This window comes from Castanea sativa, chromosome 5 (assembly GCF_040712315.1).
Source record: "Castanea sativa cultivar Marrone di Chiusa Pesio chromosome 5, ASM4071231v1".
Taxonomy (NCBI): Eukaryota; Viridiplantae; Streptophyta; class Magnoliopsida; order Fagales; family Fagaceae; genus Castanea; species Castanea sativa.
Genome location: NC_134017.1, coordinates 61,180,395 through 61,206,173, shown reverse-complemented (window position 1 = coordinate 61,206,173; position 25,779 = coordinate 61,180,395). Strand labels below are relative to the sequence as shown.

At 33.8% G+C, this 25,779-nt stretch overlaps 2 protein-coding genes across 2 annotated transcripts; one reads left to right on the top strand and one right to left on the bottom strand.

The window, feature by feature from the left end:
- Positions 1-13,746: 13,746 nt before the first annotated feature.
- On the bottom strand, positions 13,747-14,253 carry LOC142635558 (uncharacterized). The gene has a single exon (XM_075809697.1). It carries the CDS (start codon positions 14,251-14,253, stop codon positions 13,747-13,749), a length of 507 nt encoding a protein of 168 aa, XP_075665812.1.
- Positions 14,254-18,671: 4,418 nt separating this feature from the next.
- Positions 18,672-20,452, top strand: LOC142634009 (tetrahydroberberine oxidase-like). Its single transcript, XM_075808272.1, has one exon. The coding sequence runs from the start codon at positions 18,680-18,682 to the stop codon at positions 20,261-20,263; it is 1,584 nt and encodes a 527-aa protein (XP_075664387.1). The 5' UTR covers positions 18,672-18,679; the 3' UTR covers positions 20,264-20,452.
- The last annotated feature ends 5,327 nt before the right edge of the window (positions 20,453-25,779 follow it).

Genomic DNA, 25,779 nt, shown 5'->3' with positions numbered 1-25,779 from the left:
CTTGAATGAAGGAGGCCCAATTCCTTGAATGAAAAAGGCCTAGTTCATTGAATGAAGGAGGTTCGTGGGCTTTGGGAGAACCAAAAGGTCCAAAGAAAATAAGAGGGGATTCTAGCCTTTTACCGCTATTTTTAAAAATATTTGACAATATGCTCCTGTTTCTAAACTATTTAGGTTCGTGCCCCTTGTTTTGAAACTCAATTTTCTCAAAATTGAGTTTCAATGAAAAATTTGATTGGTTTAAAATCGAGTTATGCACGATCAAACTTTAAAAAAAAAAAAAAAATTGCATGGAATTCGAGTTCCATATAAAACGCCGCTATAGGTCTTATAAAACGCAACTATAGGTTTGGGGGGATCGAACTTAAAAAAAAAAAAAAAAATTGCATGGAACTCGAGTTCCATATAAAACGCCGCTATAGGTCTTATAAAATGCAGCTATAGGTTTAGGGTGATCAAACTTAAATTTTTTTTTTTTGCATGGAACTCGAGTTTATAGAGCTTGAGTTCCATATAAAAGGCCGCTATAGGTCTTATAAAATGCAGCTATAGGTTTGGGGTGATCAAACTTAAATTTTTTTTTTGCATGGAACTTGAGTTCCATATAAAACGCTGCTATAGGTCTTATAAAATGCAGCTATAGCTTTGGGGTGATCAAACTTTAAAAAAAAATTTGCATGGAACTCGAGTTGATGGAGCTCGAGTTCCATATAAAACACCGCTATAGATCTTATAAAACGCAGCTATAGGTATGGAACTCGAGCTCAATGAACTCAAGTTCCATGCAATTTTTATTTATTTATTTTATTTTTTAAGTTTGATCACCTAATACTCGAATTTCTACGAATTGAGTTTTTTTGATTGAAACTCGATTTTAATAAAATCGAGTTTCGAAACAGGGGCACAGACCTAAATAGTTTCAAAACAGAGGTATATTGCCAAATATTTTTAAAAATAGGGGTAAAAGGCTAGAATCCCCCAAATAAGAAAGGGAAGGAAATCCAAAGAGAGGTGCAGATGACCTAAGATTAGCCTAAGAGCAGGTCCTTTGCACCCTTAAAGAAAAAGTAAGGAAAAAATGTTGGATGATTCGTCAAAACCAAGTTTCTTGGAAAGGAGGAAAAAATGAGAGACAAATGATGCTCAGATGGGTCCCTGAAGTTTGAAATTCAACATGAAGAGTTCAAAGAACCTCAAGAGAAGAAAAGCATGTAATAAGAGGAAATGTGTTCAAAATCCTTCTGAGTTCATCCATCCTCCAGGAAGCGGGTCCTTTGAGAGAAAGCTTGAAAATGCTGAGAAGGATGTAGACAGCCCAGAAGGTAGTCTAAGAACAAGTCATATGTATTCTTGAAGAAGGCAAAAGAAGGAAAAAGCTGTTGGATGTCCTATCAAAATCAAGTTCTTGGGAGGCAAAGAAAAGTGAAAGGGAAAAGTGATGGAATTACGATCAAAACTTGGTGAAGGAAACAAAGGACCTTATACAAGGCTTAGGACATACAGTAAGAGAAAGGATGATTAGAGGCTTTCCATGCTCACCCAGTGCAAGGAGGAATCTATCCTATTTCTGGGAAAATATTGAACTAAGAGGAATTAACATCAAAGTTCCAAGACCTTCGAAATGTCTGTTTAAAGCATTGGAAGAAGATCATGGAACGTTGACCTTAGAGGGGGGGACCTAAAAAGCTTCTATGAGTGGAAACCCAACCGATGCACTTTCTGGAGGTGCCAAAAGAATGAAATGAAAGAAGATGGGAGAAAGGAACAACCATGAAGGTTCTAAACAAAGGAACTTATCCCTTTTACTAGTAGAGGAGCAAGTGAGACTTGTAAAGGCAGAGTAGGCATCATCTTTCTAACCCATGGTCCAAGCCCATGGGATCTTAAATTGGTAGTAAGAGAGAAGTGGTTTGGTCGGTAGGGGAGTGACTTTTTGGTGAATGGAGAAATTTGTAGTTTTTTTCCTTTTAAAGCCTTGGAAGAAGATCATGGAATGTTGACCATAGAGGGGACCTAAGAAGCTTCTATGAGTGGAAACCCAACCAATGCACTTTCGGGGGGTGAGTTCCCAAAAGAACGAAATAACAGAAGATGGGGGAAAGGAACAGCCACCAAGGTTCTAAACAAAGGAATTTCTCCTTGTTACAAGTAAAGGAGTAGGGGAGACTTGTAAAGGCAGACTAAGCATCATCTTTCTAACCCATGGTCCAAGCCCATGAGATCTCAAATTGGTAGTAAGGGAGAAATGGTTTGGTCGGTAGGGGAGTGAATTTTTGGTGAATGGAAGAACTTGTAGTTTTTCCCTTGGTTAATGTATTTTCTTGGAATGCATGAACCAAGGGCCTAACTTAGTTCCTCCGTGTGCATGGCATTTCCCCATAACTTTCTCTCAATTGTCCTTATCAGTCAAGCTATCATCCATTACATTGAATATCCCACCTACTCCTTTGACTTTCTAAGGCATTTTCCATTTGTAGCTAAAGCCAAATACTCTTTTTGAATTATAATGGCCAAACTAAGCTAACCCTTTTCCCAATGAACTCATTCAAATTCCTGTTAGAGGACATGGTTTACCCAGCAAACTAAAAACATCTTTGTCTGGACGAATCAGACCATGGCCACTATAGAAAGAACACTAAAGCATCATAAAAAATGGGAGAAGAACAAAACAAGAGAGCCAAACAGAAGAACTTCTTCCCATATGCTTGAGAGGTTTCAAAATATCATCTAACCTCTAAAGAAACTCATACAAAAAAACATGCACAAATTATATCTCAGTCTCTCCCATCCAAATAAACTCTCTTCTTGCTGGCATATTGTTATGTCTTTTACATTTCCTAGTGTTTCAGTAGAAGGATATCTTGGATTAGAACCATGATATGGTTAATTGTAATATTCAATCTAATAAGGTGGCTTCTTTTTGAATTCAAATTTGAATTGTGGAGATAAGGATGAGCTTTCTAGTGAATTGAAACATAGAGATAAAGCTGAAATTCATAATGTGGACTTCTTAGATTCTTCCTTAGACACTATTTTGGAGGAAAGTATTTCAAATACAACTACTCCAACAAATAACAAGAAGGATATGTGCTATAGGCAACAATTGATAGGTGAGAAGGATAAGAAGTTGTCTATTAAAGGTAACATGGAAAAGATTTCAAATATGGATGATAAAAATTTAAATGGGGGTATTCAAAAGTTGATGTTGAGATGGAGATAACCCCAAATATTTCTGAGGATTTTTCGGGCTACAACAAATCATCTCTTTGTTCATGGAAATGTATTATGTGTAATTCCAACAATCAATCATCTCTTGTTGTCTGAAATAACTCTATTCATCCAATCAAACGGCCATCCACAGTTCCTTCCTTGGTAGAGTCTCCTGCTCACAAAAAGAAAGCTATTGATAATGATAGCTTGTGGCTTCCTCAACCCTTCGGTGGTGGTACTCTTCCACCCCCTTCTCCCAAATGAATATTTTTAGCCTTAATTGCTAAGGGATCCCAAAGGCAGTACAAGAGCTCTACTGTTTAGCAGGCGAAGTAGGTCATTTGTTTTGTCTGAAACTCAATTGGATGTGGATGGTTTTTGCTAGATTAAAAAGGACATTGGTTTTGCAAGATTATATTGGTGGGACTTGGTTTTCTTATAGACAACAATAAATGTGAAGTGTTAGCTGCATCATGTGTTCGGGTAGAGAAAATTTTTAATCCTCTGTGTACATTCGCTTTTGTGATGAGGATAGCTTTATAATTCTTTCAAAATACTAGTTTTTCAAAATGCAAGTGGAATGCAACTTTGTTGAACTTGTTGATCTTCTAACTTCGATGGAATTAATTTGCTCGCTTGAGGATGTTTGGATCCTTGAAGTTGTTACTTTGATTATGGATAGTTTTTTATTTTATTTATTTTGTTAATATTCTTTTACAATGTATTGTACTATTTTAGCTCTGGTTAGTGTTGCAAAAGAGAAAGAAGAGGTCATCGTTCGGTTAGAAGAATGTCCATCTTTTCTCTTCCCCATTGTATAATTGTGATTCTATATAAATAAAGTTTGTTATTGTTTGTGCTAAAAAAAGAATATAATGTCTTGATTATGTGGTTAATAGTTAGCTAAAGTGTTATATTTTTATTAAAAAAAAAAGAATTTGAAGTGTTATTTTTTATTTAAAAATGTTTTCCTCTTTTTATGGAAATTTTTATTTTTATTTTGAATATTCACAGAAATATTTATTATGGATTCATCTAAAGCATGCATATAATTGTAGCATTAATTAACGTATTTTTTGTCAATTAAATTATTAATTATTAAAATAATTAATATACTTCTGCCATTTATCCTAAAAAAAATTAATATACTTTAGTTATAACTATTAAAGTTTCCATTAATTCCAATTTATCCGCTTTTAAATTTTAAGATATATATTATTTTAAAAATAATTTAAATTTATAGGATCGGGTTTGCACACTCTCATCCAAATAGAAGTTGGATTTAGCGGCAAAACAATCATTCTCCAAATCCAAGTAGAACTTGAATTCAGTGATCGCATGGCACTATATTATAATTTCCTTTAAGTTGATCTCGAGACCCACTTTGATCAGACATGGGTGAAGGCAGTAAAAGAAGAAGGATTTCAAGTACTAAAGACAAAGCAGGGAAGGCTGAAACTAAACCAAAGTACTCATCATGGTCATAGTCAGACCTCCCTGATCAACTGTTGGGACTTATCCTAGGAAAGCTTTCCTTGGTAGACATCATTCACTGCTGCGCTGCTTGCTCTTCTTGGAGATCCACTGCACAATCCCATTGCACTCAAAGTACTAGTACTGCATGGCTCATGCTTCCAGGCGACGAAAAAGATGACTTGACTACTCGCTGCTTCTTTAATCTTGCAGAAAACAAGGTTTACAAGATGAAGAATGTGTTCGAGGGATTTGGCGAAGGCGCTTCGTGTGTGGGCTCTTCTCACGTTTGGCTCTTCTCTAGAGTTCAGATTCAACTTCGGTCAATCCCCAATGAATTCCTCAGCCTAAACATTGATCGGTGTCAAATTACCGATTGTCCTAAAAGTTTAAGCTGTTAGAAAATGATGAATTTAATCACTTAACCATAAGTTTAACACTCATCTCACTTGTGGGCCTAAACTTTCTTTTTATAAGTGAGAGTCCAACAAGTGGGAATTTAACTTTTTAAATGGGAGGTAGAGTAAAACTAGGAATCGAATTCAGGATTTCTTACTTTGATACCATGTCAAATTATCAATTGTCCTAAAAGCGTAAGCTCTTAGGAAATATTGAATTTAATTACTTAACCATAAGTTTAACAATCGGGATTATTTCATTCGATATTTGAGGAAGATTTTTATTGCCAAAGCTGTGATGTAGGTAGACCCATCACGTTCCAACAATTTTGGGGTGGTGGTGATCTGTGGCTCTCTCTCAAGGCTTGCATTTTGTAAGAAGGGGGACACAACGTGGACTGAACTTGCTGCCATATCTCTCAACACATATCAACAATATGTTGAATATAGTGACATTATATGCCATGATAATCAAGTTTACGTCTTGTCAAGTGATGCTTCTGTGGAAGTCTGGGATTTTCGGAGTGCTTTCATGACCAAAATCATGAGCATTGATAAACCTTCTTGAATGTTCAAAAAGTGTGTAAAACACCTATGAACGTTTAGACCTCCAATTTACAAATTACCAACACAAGCTTATTATCAAACAATGTATGTGCGGAATATGAAAATAAGCTAAATCAGAATTGGTAAAACAATCTAAACCATAATTAATCACAATTACAGTAGCAATTAAAGGTAAAGATTAAGGGAAGAGAGATGCAAATACAAAGACAACACAACGATGTATTATCGAAGAGGAAATCAAAGTCCTCGGCGTAAAACCTCTCTGCCGCCCTCCAAGTGGTCAATAATCCACTAGAGAATGAAGTTGGGATACATGAACAGCAGAAGACCCTCCAAGCCTAATTTACCCAGTGTATCTAAGCCCTCCAAGCTCCTACTCCAACGAGGTTACGCCGAATCTTTGTCTTCTCTAACTTACCGAATTCCGTTATAGCCCATAGCATCAACCAATATCAATTAGTCTCTTCCTAACTGCTTCCAAAGTACCAAATAACCTTCTCACAGATATGAGTATGGTGAGAAAATGATTTTGGCTAAAATGTACCTCTTAAGGATGTAACAATGGAGAGGGTGAGAGTAGAGGAATTTTGGAGAATCAGAGGATGAAGATTGTGGAAGAGTCAATCTAATTTTTCTCTAGGTTTCTCCCTCAAAATTCTCTCAAAATTCTCTCTAGAAGCTCTCTACAATACGTGGGTATAAGGGGTATTTATACTGATGTATGTTTGGAATGCAAAAAGTCAGTTTTAGCCAAACAGGGTATTCTAGCGACTCGAGCTCGCGATTGGAACGAGAAACGAGTCGCGAGTTTGAGTCGCGAGCTAACTGCCTGGCCAGCTGGAGGTTTTGTCTTGTAGTGCGACAGCTGGCGTGGCCCTTCAGCTCCCCCTGCATGCTTCACACATGTGCCTTTTTAGTGACTCGCTAGTCGTGAGGTCCAGTCGCGAGCCCCTGCTTGAGTGCACACTCTTGAGCTTTTCTTCACACTCTCTCACACACTACCTTACATGATTCTCACCTAAATACAAGGGTTTCTAAATGCTGAATTACAAGCAGATTGACACGGAATAAAACCAACAAAATGATTGAATAAATTCAATCTTACACTTCCACACTACAAAAAGTAGTTGGAAATAGTTTTTTCATACATAATCTTTCACCCAAGTTTTATTTAGTCAAGACATCCACTGATTTTTTGTTCATCAAATGGTTTATTGGAGACTTTGTTAATGCAGAAGGACTTGTTGTTGATGAGGATTACGTCCTATATAATTCCAAAATTTGCCCTTATCGTATAAAGCTGTTTTATGTTTACAGGTTGAATTTCAGGCAGAAAACATGGGAACAGGTTGAATCTTTGGACGATCAGGTTGTGTTTTTGGGCCGAAATCAGTCAATATCACTCTCCAGCCATGATCTTTGGATTACGTGCATACCAGATTCGGTTTATTTCACGGATGATAGATGGGATGAGATGGATGTGGACGACTCGTATGGTGGCCACGATATTGGATATTTTTTAATTTAGATGATCAAAGTATTAAGCCATATTACCATTCAAATTTGGCGAGGATCGATCCACCACCCCTTTGGATTACTCCAAATCTATATATGGTGAAAGACTAAGATGAAGTTAGCTAGAATTGCCAACCTCTGTACAGATTCTAAGGTAGTAGAAGATAAAAGACGAAGTCTAAGATGCTGTTAGCTAGAATTGCCAACCTCTGTACAGGTTCTAAGGTAGTAGAAGATAAAAGACGAAGTCTAAGATGCTGTTAGCTAGAATTGCCAACCCAGGTAGTAGAAGATAAAGATAAGGTATTTAAATTCAAAGAATACAACAATTAGAATAAAATCTGCTGCAAGTTTATCTAATAGCTGTAGAAGCATTTGAATTTAAATTATGTGAACTAGCGTGATCTGAATTTTAAGAATGAGAGCATTTATCTATCTGAGATGGAAGCATAAATTCAAAGTGGTTAAACATGATGATAAAGCTAAGATCACAACCAACACCAGATTGCAGTCCATGCAAAAAGATTAGAGTTTATCACTATCTTTTCATATTTGTAATTATCACATTCTGTAAAAATAAACATCAGGTGTATATTGATATGTTTATAAAGACAAGCATGGACAACTAACAATTCAAGCTACCATTTTTTGCAAACACTAATTTTTACTTAGGTACAGTATCTAAGGTGTTGTTCTTTAAGTTCCCTTCTTAAGATTTAGCCATGTGGCTACTTAACTAAAAACTATACTTCTATCTCATGAGAAAAAATCCACATGACAGATTCTTAACAGGGGAACTTAAGGAACAATACCTAATTACTGTACCGAAGTCTTGCCCTTTTACAAAACTGACACATAATTTTAATTGATGTGAGTGCGAATGTGACAACATCTTATTTAGCCACATAAACAATTTGCAAACCATAAGGGACTCATAATTTGGCAACACATAAACAAGTGTAAGGCTGTTTTCAATTCAAAACCACAAATATTTTACAGTGAAATTGATGGAGCCTAAATATAAATTAGAGACATGCATATCTAGTTTTTCTTAAATGGTTGAATATTCATAGATGCATTTTGAGCCTATCATTGAATTTAGATTTTACATGATATCACAGGGCATTTGAGAAAAAATATATGAAAACTCACTTAGTGTATAGAACACTTGTGAATGTTTAGATCCCCAAATACAAATTTTCAAAGCAAGCTTATATTCAAATAATATATGTGCAGAATATGAACTATAAGCAATATCCAAATTATTAAACTACCCTAAGCCATATTTTAATCACAACTTAGCAGTAATTAAAGGCAAAGACTAAGGGAAAAAGATATGCAAACACAAGATAATACCGGCACGTGTTATCGAAGAGGAAACCGAAAAACTCGGCGAATAACCTCTACGCCGCCCTCCAAGCGGTAAATGATCCACTAGAAAATCAATTGGGATACATGAATAGTAATAGACCCTAAGCCTAATCTATCCGATGCATCTAAGCCCTCTAAGCTTCTTGCTCCAATAAGGTTACGCCGAATCGTGTCTTCTCTAGCTTATTGGATCCCGCTATTAGCCCATTGCATAAACCAATATGAATTGGTTCTCCCTTGAACTGGTTCCCAAACACCAAGAACTTTCTCACTCCACTTAATTTGGTCAGGTAAGGATTTGGTTTACAATCCTCTCATGGGTATGACAGTGGATAGAGAGTAGAGGAATTAGGAGAATCAAATGTATAAGATTGTGGATGAATCAATCTTGTCTTTCTCTAGGGTTTCTCTCTCAAAATTCTCTCTAGAAGCTCTCTACATTTTGTGGGTATAAGAGTATTTATAGTAGGGTATGAGATGGAATGTGAAAAGTCAGTTTTTAGCAAAACATGGTGCACTGGTGAGTCACTCGCGACTGGGTTGGGTCTTAAGTTCTAGTCGCTAGTTAATAGACTAGCCAGACTGTATTTTTTGTCCTGTAGTGATCTAGCTGTCTTGATCCTTCAACTTTCTACATGCTTCACACGTGTGCTACAGTTTGGCAAGTTGTGACTTGCGAGTCAGTCGCGAGTTCCAGTCGCGAAACACATTTTGTTGCACACACTTGATCAAATCTTCATACTTTCTCACACAGAACCCTTACATTATTTGTCATGTCCCAGTCAGTCCAAAAGAAAAAAAAAAAGAAAAGAAAGTAAAAGTTAGATATTTTTGGATTCCCACGTGCCCCACCTAACCCCACTCCCCACCACTCATTTTTCACTGATCTCTTCTCTCTTTTGGCTGTCTCTCTCTTTTCTTTCTTTTCTCTTCACTTAAACACACTAATCTCTCAAGCTCACCCGCCACCCTCCACTCCAAACCACACCATCTCACCATCATTTTTCCGGCAAGATCACCGGAAAAATACTTAGGAACCCTTAAGCACCTTCATCATTTTATTTGAGGTGAAAATTCCTAATCTCTTTGGTAGGTTTTACACTTTTGCTTGAGGTTATTTTTATCTAAGCTTGAATAATGATATCCATGTGATTTATGAGCATTAGAAGTGATATTTATGTGTTTTTATGTATGAGTTTTGTATTGGTGGAATTATTTGATGAGTGGGTATATAATTTGTGCTAAAAATGGCTATTTAAGGTTTATGTATGGTGGAAAATTTAGGGGTTTTAAGTTATAACATGTGATGGTTGGAAAATTTAATTTTTCCATTGCCATTGGGTTTATTTGGAGTTGAAGTTCTAAATTTCTTGTCTTGGAGGATATTTTGATTTTTGCTTTCATGGGTCTCTTAATGATGTAGTGTAAATTTTAGGAAAGATAGTTATAATGTTGGAGATGATATTAAATGGGTTAACTTTATAAATTGGAGTTGATGCCATGTGAATCAATTTGTTGAGAAACTTTGGAAGTGGTATATAGTATTATTGACGAGGTAAATACTAGGCTTACCTAATTAAGTGTTTATTTGGCAATTCCTAAATTGTGGGTAGATACAATTTCAAGCTCTATACTTATTGTGATAGGTTTACTTGATATTGTTTGGGTTCTAGCTAATCTCCTTGGAGCTTGGAGAATTAGGATTTTGCGGTTGTGAGATAAGTAGCTTCTTAATGAGATATTTTTGGAAAATAACTATATTTCATAAATGATGTTTTTGGGTCAAACACATTATGGAAAATTATATATGGATATATGTTTTCTTAAAATTGTTGTGTTGTGACCCTATTGCATATTATTATATATAAAAATGCATCATATTTGGTATTGTATTTGGGGAAATGCATGAATTGTTGACATGGAAAATATAAGCATCTTTTAGTTAATCTTTGATAAGGAAATTATGAACTTTATGGTTTATTAGAAAATCTAGAGATGCTCATCTTGTCTTGTTATTGGGAAATTGATATAAAATCTTTTGACAAGAATGAAGTTGAAAACCTTACAAACCTTGTGGAAGTTAGATTATTTAAGGTTTTCCTGAAATTACCTAGATATAAACTATGCATTTGGAAGTAATGTAACCTGTGAGCTTTATGTGGTTTTAACACCATACTATGTGTGATTTTTCGGTGGTCACCCGATTTGGTTTTTGTAATCTTTGTGACAACGGAATCAAATCTAGGTCAGTGCCCTTTCACTTTAGATGACTCGTTCTTCCCTGCTGCCCATGGGGGGAAGAGGTTCCTTGATTGTGTGTGGGGGAGGCTGCTATCCATGGGGCCAAAAGACCACATGCAAGAGAGGCCTATTTGACGTGCTCTCTCTGCTGCCCATGGGGGGAGAGAAAAACCTTGAGGGTATGGGTGAGGTTGCTGTCCATGGGGCTAAGAGTCTGCATACCAGAGAGGATAATATCATGCCAGTTGTGAATGGGTGGATCCCCTGACTAGTTTATGTGGTAGTGTGGTACATTATTTGTGATAATTTATTTTATGTTAGATATTATGGCTTTGGAAATAATATTATTGATGCTCACAGATTATAGTATATAGTTTCATGGCAGTTACTTAGAGAAATTTTGTATTTCATTATTTAATCATTCTTGTTATATTATTATTATTGAAGATGAAACTTGCATTTCCCCTACCTCTATTAATTATGCTACTTACTGGACTCTGTCTCATCCTATTATTTTTATAAACTTTTCAAAGAACGCAACAATATTATGAGACAACTTTTTGATGGCTAATAGTAGTTAGACTAACTACTGATGGAGGCTGAACTTTTGTGATGGAGCTATTTGATGTTATACATCTTAGAATAAGCTTGACTAATTTTTTTTGTACATTATAGTGGTTGTGACTGTATTCCCACTGATGGGACAAGCTGTTGATATGTAATTGTTATTCAGACCTCTATTCTTTTGTGGCCAATGATCCTTGTAATTAATGCTTAGAGCTCTAACTTACTTTGAGAGTATATTCAATGGAATTATTATGATAATTCTTAATGTTGGTACCTGATAGTATTTATGTGGATTGAATTGTCAAAAAGTAAAAATTTACAGGTATTTGAGATGTCTTTCTCATGCTTTGGACCCCTTGGGGTTTGGGGCGTGACATTATTCCTACCTAAATACAGGGTTTCTAGATGTTAAATTATAAGCAAATTTGGCACGGAATAAAGCCAACACATAGTTGAATAAATTCAACTTTTTCCTACATGTCGCTTTCCCTTTTTCCTAGTCAAATACTAGTTTGTGTGATAGTTTTTTCAACTCTTTATCTCTTTTCGAGAAGTAACTTTGGTTGAGCTTTTAAGCAAAAAAAAAAAAGTGGGAAAAGATATAGGCACAAGTCTATGTATGTCTTAAGATCAACAAAACTATTGACCAATCATTTATGATAAGTTTGAAGATCTATTTACAACAATCACATAGATGTCAAGATGTTTCCCACAAAGATACAAGTGCATAGAGAATAAGCTAAGCTCATTAATGCACAAAGCTATTAGTATGGAGGTACAAGACTAAACATGCATGTGACAATGCACAACACCGCCAATCACAATTTTTGGATTTTATACTTTTTATGTGTTTTTGGATTTTTGACACAAAGCAAGTAAATAATGATAAAAAAAAACAACCAAAGCTTTTAAACATCAAAACCAATAAAAACATGCTAGAATACAAAATAAGCAAACAACTAACAATGTCACATTATATAGGAAAAATTAATGCATGGACATATTATAGTGCTTATGCATGAGTACCTTTCTTCACCTACACGGCAAGTGCATTTGGGGTGATATCCTTTGAGGATTGGGTACTTAAGCCATGATTCTTAAACCTTAAGGTGAAGTTGGCCAAACATGATGTGATGGTGTCAATCATCTTCATTACATTACTCATAACGGGTTCTCCTTTTTGCCCTTTTGGTTGCTTGGGTTTTCCATTGCCTTTTTCTTGTCTTCTTGGCTTTTGAAGATCCGCATTCTTCAATGCTTGGAGCTTGTAGCAATTTGGTTTAGTGTGCCCTCGGATTCAACAATGATGGCAATAGTGTTGCGTTTGTAGACCGCTTTGTGTCTTAGGATGTGACTTTCCTCTGACAATTGGTTTGGGAGATTTCATCAAAACCATTTGATTCACAACATTTTTTTATTTATTTTTTATTTTATAGATTTTATATTGTCAACAAGAGGAGTTTTTTTTTGATACAGTCAACAAGAGGAGTTGATGGTTCTTTGGCATTGACAAACTTCATTTCCAAACACTTTAGAGCTTGAGCTACTTTCTCCGGTATACCCTAAGCCACTTCTATCCGAAAAAGGGCTTTTGATAGGCAAACACTTCATCAAGTTTCTTGGAAGCAACACACTCCACTTTGGTGTTTGCTTGAACAACTTCAAGCTCAAGAAACTTTATCCTGGAATAGGCATTGATTAGTTCTTCATTTAACCGTTCAACTTCACACTTGGTCTCTTTGTACCGCACGATGATGCTTTTATAATGCTCTTCAGCTTTCTTCATCTTTCTAATGGCTACCTTAGCCACTCTTTCATATTCTCCGCTCTTTTCAAGAAGTGCATTGTAGGATTCTTGCAATCTATTTGTTCCTTCATAGACACACTCTTCTTAATCATCATCGGATTCATCTGCAACACTAATAGATTCCACTTCGATCTTCCAAAGAATCTACAGGTGCAATGGCCATGAAAGCAGAGTAGTTTCCTTCCACATCATAGCTTTCTTTAGAATCGAAGTTTGAGCTATCCGAATCACTAAGGGTTGTAGCAATATCTCTACCCTTTGCCTTCAAATAGGTGGGACATTCTTTTTCAAATGGTCATGCCCATTGCAGTCATAACAAGTGAAATTGGAGAATTTTCCTTTCTCAAAGGACTTCCCATCCTTTTTGAATTTCAAGAACTTGCAAAAGTTCTTTGCAAGGTATGCCACCTCTTTTTCAACCTCGTCCTCATCTGAGGAATCTTGAGCTTCAATTCCCTCATTGATTGTCTTAAGAGCAAGGGATTTGCTCATCCTTTGAGATGGTAGAGATAACTCATATGTTTGAAGAGAGCTGATAAGTTCTTGGACTTTTATCTCATTAAGATCCTTGCTCTCCTCAATGACAATCATCTTGGCTTAGAAGCTCTTCGGCAATGATTTGAGAATCTTTCTTACTACTTTGGAGTCTTCCGTATTCTCACCCAAGTTCAATTTCCCGATTACCACTTCATTCAACTTTCCATAGAATGAGTCAAATGATTCATCTTCGCTCATCTTCAATTCTTCAAACTGAGTGATAAGTATTTGAAGCTCAGTATCCTTCACCTTCTTGGTTCCTTCGTAGGTAGTCTCCAAGATTTTCCTTGCCCCCTTGGCAATTGACACACGAGATATCTTGTGAAATTCATTCGGTGAGACATCACAAAATATAGCATTAAATGCTTTGCTATTAGCATTAGCCACTGCGAGAGCTACCTTATCCCAAGTAGATTTGGCAACTTTCGGCCTTGTCGAACCAATTTCTATAGCATCCAACACACTCTCATCAATGAAGCACAAAAATGCATGCATACGCACTTTCCAAAATGCGTAATTACTCCCATCAAAGAAGGGAGGTGCATTGAGGGATAGAGACCTATCCATCCTAGGGGTCAAGGATCACACTAAGGATATAGAAATCCGTCAAAATGTACCTGTTCTGATACCAATTGAAAACTCACTTGGTGTATAAAACACTTGTGAATGTTTAGACCCCCAAATACAAATTTTCAAAGCAAGCTTATATTCGAACAATATATGTACAGAATATGAACTATAAGCAATGCCCAAATTATCAAACTGCTCTAAGCCATATTTTAATCACAACTCAACAGTAATTAAAAGTAAAGAGTAAAGAAAAGAGAGATGCAAACACAGGATACTGTTGACACGTGTTATCGAAGAGGAAACCAAAGAACTCGGCAAAAATCCTCTCGACCGCCCTCCAAGCAGTAAATGATTCACTAGAAAATCAGTTGGGATACATGAATAGCAATAGACCCTCCAAGCCTAGTCTACCCAATGCACCTAAGCACTCCAAGCTTCTTGCTCCAACAAGGTTACGCCAAACGATGTTTTCTCTAACTTACCGGATATTGCAATTAGCTAATTGCATAAACCAAGATGAATTAATTCTCTCTTGAACTGCTTCCCAAACACCAAGAACCTTCTTACTACACTTAATTTGGTGAGGTAAGGATTTAATTGGTTTATAATCCTCTCATGGGTATAACAATGGAGAGGGTGAGAGTAGAGGAATTTGAAGAATCAAATGTATAAGATTGTGGATGAATCAATCTTGTTTTCTCTAAGGTTTCTCTATCAAAATTCTCTCTAGAAGCTCTCTACATTTTGCGGGTATAAGGGTATTTATAGTAGGGTATGAGATGGAATGTGAAAAGTCAGTTTTTAGCAAAACATGGTGCACTGGTGAGTCACTCACGACTGGGATGAGTCGCGAGTCCCAGTCGCCAGTTAATAGATTGGTCAGACTGTACTTTTTGTCCTGTAATGATCTAGCTATCCTAACCCTTCAACTTTCTGCATGCTTCACACGTGTGCTATAATTTGGCGAGTCACCACTCGCAAGTCAGTCGTGAGTTCCAGTCGCAAAACAAATTTTATTGCACACACTTGATCAAATCTTCACACTCTTTCACACACAATCCTTACATTATTTCCACCTAAATACAGGGTTTCTAAATGCTGAATTACAAGCAAATTTGATACGGAATAAAATCAACAAATAGTTGAATAAATTCAACTTTACTATATATCCCTCTAAGTAAAGAGATGCATTAATACAACTTGCACCTTTTAATCTCAAGCGTTTATATTGTAGTAGCAAATAAGAATAATTCATTAGCATGATTTGTTTTCTAGCTAGCCTATAATAAAAGGATCTCTAGCAGATTCTCCAAAATTTGTACTGTTTGAAAAGTGAACAGTAACATTTACCTTTTACTTACTTTTTCAAATTCAATTTCCAATGGATTCTCTATCTTTTCTCTATTTCATTTAAATTTTATTGAGAACAGTAACATTTACCTTTTACTTACTTTTTCAAATTCAATTTCCAATGGATTCTCTATCTTTTCTCTATTTCATTTAAATTTTATTTCTTCATTCCTTCTTTATCATTTCTTCATTCATTTTTCAATCTTTTTCTATTTAGTCCCAACAACTATATTTTTTAAATTCATAACAGCTATATTTTTTAAATCTCCTGCATTAACATTTTCAAATATTTTAACAATCATATTTTTTTGCAATTTTTTATATATTATTTTTCATTTATCAAATCTATATTAATCTTGAAATTTGTTGGATCTATGTAATTTAGAATGAATTTATTCATTAAATTTTTAATTAAAAAATCATTAATTATTGCTAGTTCTTATTTTTTAGATTATTATAATTATTTACTAACCTAGTTCATATTTTTTAGATTATTATAATTATTTACTAACTTATAATTATCTCTTTATATTTTTTCTTAAAAGAAAAACACTTATCTAATTTTAAGGACTACACAGTTTCACTCCTAATTTATTACTCAACCTCAACCATTTTTATTTACTTCACATTATTCGCATCACACACGCATGGCAGTAGACTGAAATTGCCGATAGAGCATTGCTAACTACATGCAAACCAGATTGGGTCAGATTGGCTTCTAACTTCAAATTTTTTTTTTGGTTCTTTCTTATTTTGATTCAAATTTGTTGTTACAATTTGATTACTTTTATGTTTTGTGCTTTGATTATATGTCTTCGTTGAGACATTTGAGAGAGAGATAGATGTCCTTTGTTTTGGAGAAGAAACCATGAGACCAAAAAGAAATCAAGAAGAAAGAAAAAGAATTGATATATACTTGCATCCCACATTTTTTTAGAAGATATAGATTATATTCTAACTTAATCTAAGTGTATATGTATATAAAACTTCCTCTTGAAGACCTAAAACTCGACCCTTACCCCCTACACTCCACAATAACTTATATTTGGCACCCTACATTGTTGATTGCTTATTAGTTCATGATAAGTTTCATATAGAAACAATTCGTTAATGTCACGTAATGAGATTATGAGTACTCATAATTTAATAATTAGTGATTACTGATAGATTGTAAACTTGAACTATCTGTGGGTAGGGATTTATTTTGAAGAAGTGATGGATTTGCTGCAAAAGATCTTACACAAACTATATATGCCCTTTCTTTGTCATGCAGAGATCGTCATTTTTTTGGGAAAATCGTATAGATCATCATTTGACTAAAAGCTTAAACAAAGAAAACTGTTAATACAAATGTAAGAAAGCTTTAAAGCTAGGTGTGTTAAGAGGAAAAAAAATGACGACAGCTTTGAATTACTCAGAAAAATTTATCTATAATTCATATTTCTGTATAGTACCAAGCCAAAAAAAAAAAATTAAAGAAAAAGAAAATGGTTGACTTATCTATTTTCTGAATTGAATTTTCTTCTAGATTTGGAGAAAAAGAGGCTCACGTAAGAAGAATAGTCTATAGCCGCCTCATTTTTTGAACATTTACATATATGGGATGGCATTTCCAAACTGCTTATCGTTTTCTTGTCAACCGTCAGTGGTTTTGAATTTTCGCTTCATATATGGAACAGTTCTAGAATAGATCAATTAATTCTTTTGCGCACAAAATTTCCCACAAAAAAATTTACATACTTCCCTACAAACTCACCTCATTCTAACACCCATCTCCCATCACAATATATTCGAAAAAAGAAAAAAAAAAAAAAAAAAAGCTTTTGTCGCCAGACTTTTCCTTTCCATATATATAAAAGCATAATCTATATATGGATGATATTTCGAATAAAAATCATAGAATAACGTTGAAAAAGATAATGATATATGATAGGGACGTAGCAAAAACTTTGAGTTAGAAGGCCTGTGTTATTGTCTATGTGCGGTGTTTTTAATCTTTGACTCTGATATTATATAGCTACTGTGATTTTTTTTTTTTTGTGGGTAAGAACAAAAATATTTTTTTTATAGAATTTTTTAAAGGGAAGGGTTGTTTATTTTAAATAAAATTGGTTAATTGAGCATAGTTTTTTTTTTTATAGTAATTTTTGTTGTTGAGTTTTTTTTTTTGGACTTGTATATTTTGTTTTAAATATTAGATCTATAAATTTTTTTATAGTCACTAAAATTAAGAAAATACTAGAGTTACAAACTTTTTAATAAATTATTGATGTGATAAATAGTTATTAGTAAGTAAAAAATGATGTGAGTGGAGGTGTTATGTGCAAACCAATAAAAAATTACTATCAAAACAGTTTGTTAAAATATTATAAAAAAGTTTGTGAGCCAAGTATTACTCTTAAAAGAATCAATAATATTATTTAAGGAAAGTAAAATCTAATTTTATAGAATAAAATTGTTAAATTGGTACACATATATATAGTAATATTTTTTTAAAAAAATTTAGGGGGGGCTGCCCCCCTAGTCCAATGGTGGCTCCATCCGTAATACAAGAAGGCAAAATCAAGATCGGTTAATAGTTTTTTTTTTTTTTTTTTTTTTAAAATTTTATATTGGTGATCAAAATCAGTTAATAGTAATAGTAACACATATTACGTTTGTGAAGTCTGAACTATTAGGATCTCCCTTTAAACTCATGAATAACTAAACTTTCATAATAAATGGATTTTAATCCGACTTTCATGAAAGAAAATCTTCTGTCATCAATGTGAATAAACCCAAATAATATTCTAAAACTTGTAAATTGATACACTAAAAAACAGAAATTGTAAATTGATCAAACAGGTCACAAAATGCGTCCCAAATGTGATCGTAAAAAAGATTGAGAAAGAAAAAAGGATGGTCAAAGTTCTAGGGTCAGTTGCCATGCAAGTTGGGTTTTCCTTCTGGACGTTTTGATTTTATTTCATATTCAGAGAAGGACTTCAAATCTTCAAGTTGTAATGCTCTCCAAGCTACTAAAACGCTATAAATAAGGAAGCTCTCGTTCAGTTTTAATCACCAACAAGCAAAAATGAAGTTACCAGTTTCTTTATTTGTTTTTGCTCTTCTTTTCTCATTTTTGTTGGCAACTTCAGCTCATACTCATGAAAACTTTCTTCAGTGCCTGACCCTTCATTCCGGAAATGACAGTATCTCTAAAGTCATTTACACCTCATCCAACTCATCGTATTCATCTGTCTTGGAATCCTCCATCAGAAACACCAGATTCTCAACACCTTCCACCCCGAAACCCCTAGTCATTGTTACACCATTGGGTGTTTCACAAATTCAAGAAATCCTTAGTTGTGCCCAAAAACATGGAATGCAAGTCAGAGTTAGAAGTGGTGGACATGATTACGAGGGTCTTTCTTATGTTTCTCCTGTGCCGTTTGCCATACTTGATATGATAAATCTTCGAAACATCTCTGTTGATGTAGAAAATAGCTTTGCCTGGGTTCAATCTGGTGCAACCCTGGGTGAATTATACTACAAGATTGCTGAGCAAAGCAAAACTCTTGGCTTTCCAGCTGGAGTTTGCCCTACAATAGGTGTTGGTGGACACTTCAGTGGGGGAGGGTATGGCACAATTTTGAGAAAATATGGCCTCGCTGCTGATAATGTTATTGATGCACACTTGATTGATGTTAAGGGTAGATTCCTTGACAGAAAATCAATGGGAGAAGATCTGTTTTGGGCCATTCGAGGAGGAGGAGGGGCTAGCTTTGGAGTCATTGTTGCATGGAAAATCAAGTTGGTTCCTGTTCCATCAACTGTGACTGTGTTCACAGTCAATAAGAACTTGGAACAAAATGCAACCAAACTTCTGCATCGGTGGCAGTATGTTGCAGACAAGTTTGATAAAGACCTATTCATTCGCGTTCTCTTAACAGGCGTAAATTCCAGCCAAGAAGGGAAGAAGACGGTACAAGCTGCGTTCAATTCCTTGTACCTTGGAGGGAAGGATAAGCTCCTTCCATTGATGCAAGAGAGCTTTCCTGAGCTGGGTTTGGTGAGTGAAGATTGTACAGAAATGAGTTGGATTCAATCTATCCTCTACTTTGCTGGATTCCCAAGTGGACAATCCCTAGATGTTTTGCTAAATAGGACTCTGACAGTTATCTCTTATAAAGCAAAATCAGACTATGTGGAGAATCCTATTCCTGAAGCTGGGTTGGAAGGGATTTGGCAAAGATTTTATGAGAAAGAGGCAGAGTCAGCTGTATTGATCCTAAGTCCATATGGGGGGAGAATGAGTGAAATTTCAGAGTCTGCAATTCCTTTCCCACATAGAGCTGGCAACATCTACAAAATTCAATACTTGGTGTATTGGGCAGAAGAAGGGACTGAGGCAACTGAAAGGCATGTGAATTGGATTAGAAGACTATACGCTTATATGGCTCCCTATGTTTCCAAGTCTCCTAGAGAAGCATACATAAATTATAGAGACCTTGACATAGGTGCAAATAATGAAGGCAACACAAGTTATAGGCAGGCAAGCATATGGGGTACTAAATATTTTAAGAACAACTTCAAAAGGCTGGTGCATGTGAAGACTGTATTTGATCCCACTAATTTCTTTAGGAATGAACAAAGCATCCCGCCTCTTTCACACTAGTGGATGAAGAGAAGTGATTTGGGATACTTATTTTGCAAAGCTTGTACTCATAATAAAGCTTATTCCTCTTCTTTTGTTTTAGACCAATTAAACATAAATAAAGGCTTCCATGGTTTATGTGAATCTCAAAATAATGATTGGGATTGTTAAAGATCTCTTACATCTTATAATAAATTTATTTTACACGCATTGTTTTTTTAAGTATATAACCTATCTAAATGGATCTAGAAATTTGGCTTGAATTAGGAGTTCGAATCCTTGTTGGATTTGGATGAGAAAGGAATTTTATGTTAGGATGTATGTCCTTAAATCCTATTGTATGATGCTATATATGACATTATGTTGTGATTTATAAAGTTATTTTATTATTATCTAAAATAATGGTAACACGAATATTGAGACATTATCATATAACCCATGAAATGCATAGTATGTGATTTATGTAATTTAGTCACAGAAGGTATAAATCACAAGTTCTTTGTAAACTCAGAATTTTAGTTTATAGTCGGTGATGAAATTGGTCATTTTATCTATGAAGACTATAACATATCAACTAAGATGATTTGTCTTGATTTTGGAAATAGATATTTCTAGTTGGTATGTTGATATATTTTAAGAATTAAAACATATTGAATTGGACCGTTGTGAGGTTTATTATTTTCCTAACAACTGTCAAATGAATAATAAATTCACGACTTCTATTTACATGAACTCTTAATCCTGAGAGGATAATGGACCTAATCATGAGGTGTAGGTTGTTTTGATATATCAGGAGTGAGATCTAAAGTGACGATCAAAATCTTAGTATGTTAGGCAGCCATATTTAGTGTTGATGGAACATATATTCTCAAGATGGAATTCATAATCTCTTAACGGAGATATAAAATATTCTCTTAAGATAAGTTTAATGGATTTGGTTATTTAGAGTGTTAGGCCTAACTACTTTAGTAAGAAGTTACTAAAGTATATATTTATGGAATTGAATTTCATAAATATATTATGAATAACTTAAAGGATTAAACCGGGTACTCAAGAAATTAAGATGTAGTAATTTACAAAGTAGCAGTCTATATTCATGACTTTGTATTACTACGAATATTTTATGAAGATGTTGCATGTACAATAAAATTTTGGGATATAATTTATAAATAAGGCTTAGAGTGCAACTATATTTATATAGTGGTATTAAATATAATTAATGGTAACTTTAGATTTGTCAATAGTTGACAAAAAAGCCCAAGGCCCATTGGAGCTAGTGTCTTATTGATCTTTTTTGGTCCCACTTCAAGCCACACACTTAAGCTCAATTGGAAATACTCAAAAGGCCAGCCCAATTAGATAATCAGTTAGTTATATGTACGTTCAGCTTATAGAGAAACATACATAATTTTATATGTACGTATGAAATGGTGTGTATGAGAGTGTGAGACATTTTATCATTCTCCCTTAGAAACTGATTGAGAGACCACACTTCTTGGGCGTAAAGTGGAATTGGAGTGAAGATTAAAAGTATTTTCAAGTACTTCCGATCTTTGTTTTGAAATTCACCACACCAAAGTACGCTATCTTGTTCTTGAATTCTGAAATTTACATCGTGCATGTTATCAATTGTAAATGAAGTAGATCTGTTTATTTTCCGCTACGTATGTTTTGTATGAGATACAAACCATGATTATTCCAACATTTTATTCTTTTTTGTTACTATTGTTTGAAATTGGAATATAAAACCCAAACAGTATTACTACTTAGAGCAATATAAGTCTTGCCTTCTACTTGATTTGGAATTCTACTTGGAATAGGAGTAGAAATTTGTTTTTTTCTTAAATCTCAAACTATATGTGTATCTTTATTGGATTTGGCCGGCTATATATTGTTTTGCTTGGAATGATGTGCAAGTATTTGGCTTGTTTTCAAATTTTGTTATGTGCAAAACAAAATTCCTTCTCCTCACACAATTTGGAAATCGACTGAAGTCTCCTAAATAAGTCTAAGTGCTGTTGTGAAAATTTTAATTTGTGAAAGAGGCTCTCTCTTGGTGCTGTAGCTAATAAGATAAGAGAGGTGCTGTGATTTGGTCTTTTGATATTTGTGAGCAGTGGCATTAGTATTTGTGAGATCTCTTGGTAGTGTTGTGGCTTTGTTGGTTTTTGCGTTGTATTTGGTATTTGCTAACCTTTGATTCATTGTTTTGTATGTTTAAGAGTGCTATTTGGGATTTATGTTTATGTTATTGTTAGTTTATTTAAATGTTATCTTAGAAAACAATTCTAAATGCTATATACATATAACATTTTTAGAGGTTTTTATTTATTTACTATCATATAATAAAAACACACTAGTTATTAAGAACCTAGTGAAACATCTCTTACATTTATATTCAATATATTTGACTTGTAAGAAACAATTGATTCAAATATTGATAGAATAATTTTTTTAATAGTTTCTTATTTCTATTTGAAAAAAGAAACACATTCTTTTTCATTTCTCATTAGTAAATTCTTAATAAAAAAATTTAAGCAAAAAAACCAAATAAATATTTGTTCCTGTAATTAAATGAAATAGGTAAATTATGTTACCTGTTTCATCAGCTCTTTGGGATTCTCTTGTAATGACCAAAGCCAAAAAAAAAAAGAAAAAAAAAAAGAAAAAAGAACCAAAGGCAATATTATTGTAAGAAGAGTAGTAGCAATCTAAATAATATATATATATATATATATATATATATATGAATTATTAGAAACAATTAAAAACATGTACAGTACTATTTTGCAAAGCCTACCATATATAATAGAGAACTAAAATGAGAACTCATCTGATTACTTGACATTAATTTAGTGAAGTAGTGCGCAGCTGTGCCCAATGCAATGATAAAACTATTAAAAATGGTGATACTGTCTTTTAATTTCGAAGCTGACCCCTCGCTTAAAAATAAGGGTATACTCATGATTAAGAGACATGTGCCAAAGCATATTGTTATCTATCTAGTAGGTAGTAAATATGCAACCGGTTCCATCAAAACGAAGAGAGACCCCAATGCTTTAATTAAGTCAGTTGAAAGCTTAAAACTTTAGCTTAAAATTCTAGTTACACTTAGATGGCTCCCTTGTTTTTATTTATTTATTTATTTATTTTTGGTTTGAATGGCAAAGAAAAAAAATATTGTTTTTTTCCTTTGTAATTGGATTTGGCCGACTATATATTGTTTTGCTTGGAGTGGTGTGCAAGTATTTGACTTATTTTCAAATTTTGTTCCTTGCAAAAAAAATTTGTTCTCCTTATAAAATTTGGAAACCAACCTAATTCTCCGAAATAAGTCTAAGTGCTGTTGCAGCAAATTTAATTTGTGAAAGAGGCTTTCTCCCTTGTTGCTGCGGTTAATAAAATAAGAGGCGATGTGGTTTTTTTTTTTTAAACATTTGTGAGTTCTGGTATTAGTATTTGTGAGATCTCTTGGTAGTGTTATAGCTTTGTTGGTTTTTGTTTTGTATTTGGCATCTGTGAACCTTTGATTTATTGGTTTGTATTTTTTAGAGAGCTATTTGGGTGTATTTGGGGTTTATGTTTATGTTTATGTTGTTGTTAGTTTATTTAAATGTTATTGTTGTGAAATTTTAAAATACTCGCAAGTGTACGAACCGTACCGAAGTATAGTTTGACAAGAACGAGGTCGAACCCACAGGAACTTGTATGAATGTAAGAAAATTAATCAAATCTTAACCAAATTGAATCCTAATCTAGTTTAATAAAAATTGGTTGTTTAGAAATTAAATAAACTAAGAAAATAATAAAATTAAGCAAATAGTTAAACTAAGCAAAAGATATAAAGCAATAAAAAAGATGTAAACAATCAAGGGAAAGGAATTAAGGTTTTGGAATTCACCTTATTAATTCATATTAGCATATATTTATGATAATTGATTTTTCCCAACCACTGCATGAAAATCTAGAAATCAATCTTGCTATCATGGAAAATATTCTCAATAAATCCTTATTTTAAAAATCAAAAACATGTTTTTCTTCGCTTCTTAAGTATAAAATCAAATCATCAATTGTATCTATAGCCAAACAAATCACAAGATATATTCAATTCTAAAAATCAAATCATAAATTGTATCCATTAACAAACAAATCACAAGCGATATCCAATTTTGTAATCAAGAATTAATAAAGCATTCAACTAATTAAGGTAAATCCTAAATCATGATAAAAACATGATTGAACTCATATCTAGACTCTCATCATAGTCAATTGATATGAAGCAAGAACAATTTAAATCATTAAAAAACAACTATTGTGGAAAAAATCAAATCACATAAATATTACTAATAATCCTTAACAAGGTTTCATCCTCAACCCTAATTATAAATTTAGCTACTCATAGTAATTAAAATAAAACACAAGAATAAAATACTAAACATTAAACTAGACAAATAAAATAAAGAAAGAAATAGTCATAGTGCTAGAGAAAAGCCACAAAGGAAGCCACATGCGGCTGGCCGCACCTCAGTTCCAGCCCTAGCTCTAATTTTCTGTTTTGCATCTTAGCCCTAGCACTAACCTCCTTGAATTTTGCCCAAAATAGCCTTTAAATAGGTCAAGGAATCCTATTATAAGTTGAATTCCCGTTTGGAGAAAATTCCAGATTTTTAGGCTTCACTTAACCGACGATTTTGGCCCATTTAACGTCAGAATTCGGCCTTTTGGTAAACTACAAAGTTATATCCCTTTAAGTTAAATTTCCAGACCAACTTGAATCATCTCGATTGGAAACCTGAACCGAAAGTTATGCCATAAATACTAACTGATGTGCAGGCTGGAATCCTAATCCGAATTGGACTTGGATTTGGTGCAAATTTCCTTTAATTCCTTGCTCCAATTGAGCTTAAATTTAATTGGGTTGGCCTTCTTTGACTTCATGATGGCCCTTTAAATTTAAAGTCCATTGTCATTCTTCTTTGCACATATCCACTTATTTAATTTCATTCTCTTACAAAAGACAAATTCACGCAATAGGATTCAATTAAGTACAAAATTGATTATTCACTATTATTCCAATACCAAATATAAAATGCATGAATTAATTCAAAATAAGTATGATAATGCTTTCTAAAAATGATATAAATATGTAAAATTAAGCTATTATCAATACATATCAGTTATCTTAGAAAATAATTCTAAATGCTATATACATATAACCTTTTTAGAGGTTTTTATTTATTTATTTTTATATAAAGTTATTAACCTAGTTAAGCATCTCTTACATATATATTCAATATATTTGACTTGTAAAAAGCGTAATTAATTCAAATATTGATTGAATAATTTTTTAATAGTTTCTTATTTCTATTTGAAAAGACAACATATGTTTGTGAATATTACATTAGCCTGCATCTTGTATTTACTAATTGTCTTTTCTCTATTAAGGAATCATGACCATTTTGATGACCAAACAACTAGGTCACTTGACCTAGATGGTGATATCAATTTTATCTATGATAACAGGGGCTTTGTCAAGT

Excerpts from the sequence above, each read along its gene's own strand:
- LOC142635558 (XM_075809697.1), bottom strand. The coding sequence starts at position 14,253 with ATGGATAGGTCTCTATCCCTCAATGCACCTCCCTTCTTTGATGGGAGT.
- LOC142634009 (XM_075808272.1), top strand. The coding sequence starts at position 18,680 with ATGAAGTTACCAGTTTCTTTATTTGTTTTTGCTCTTCTTTTCTCATTT.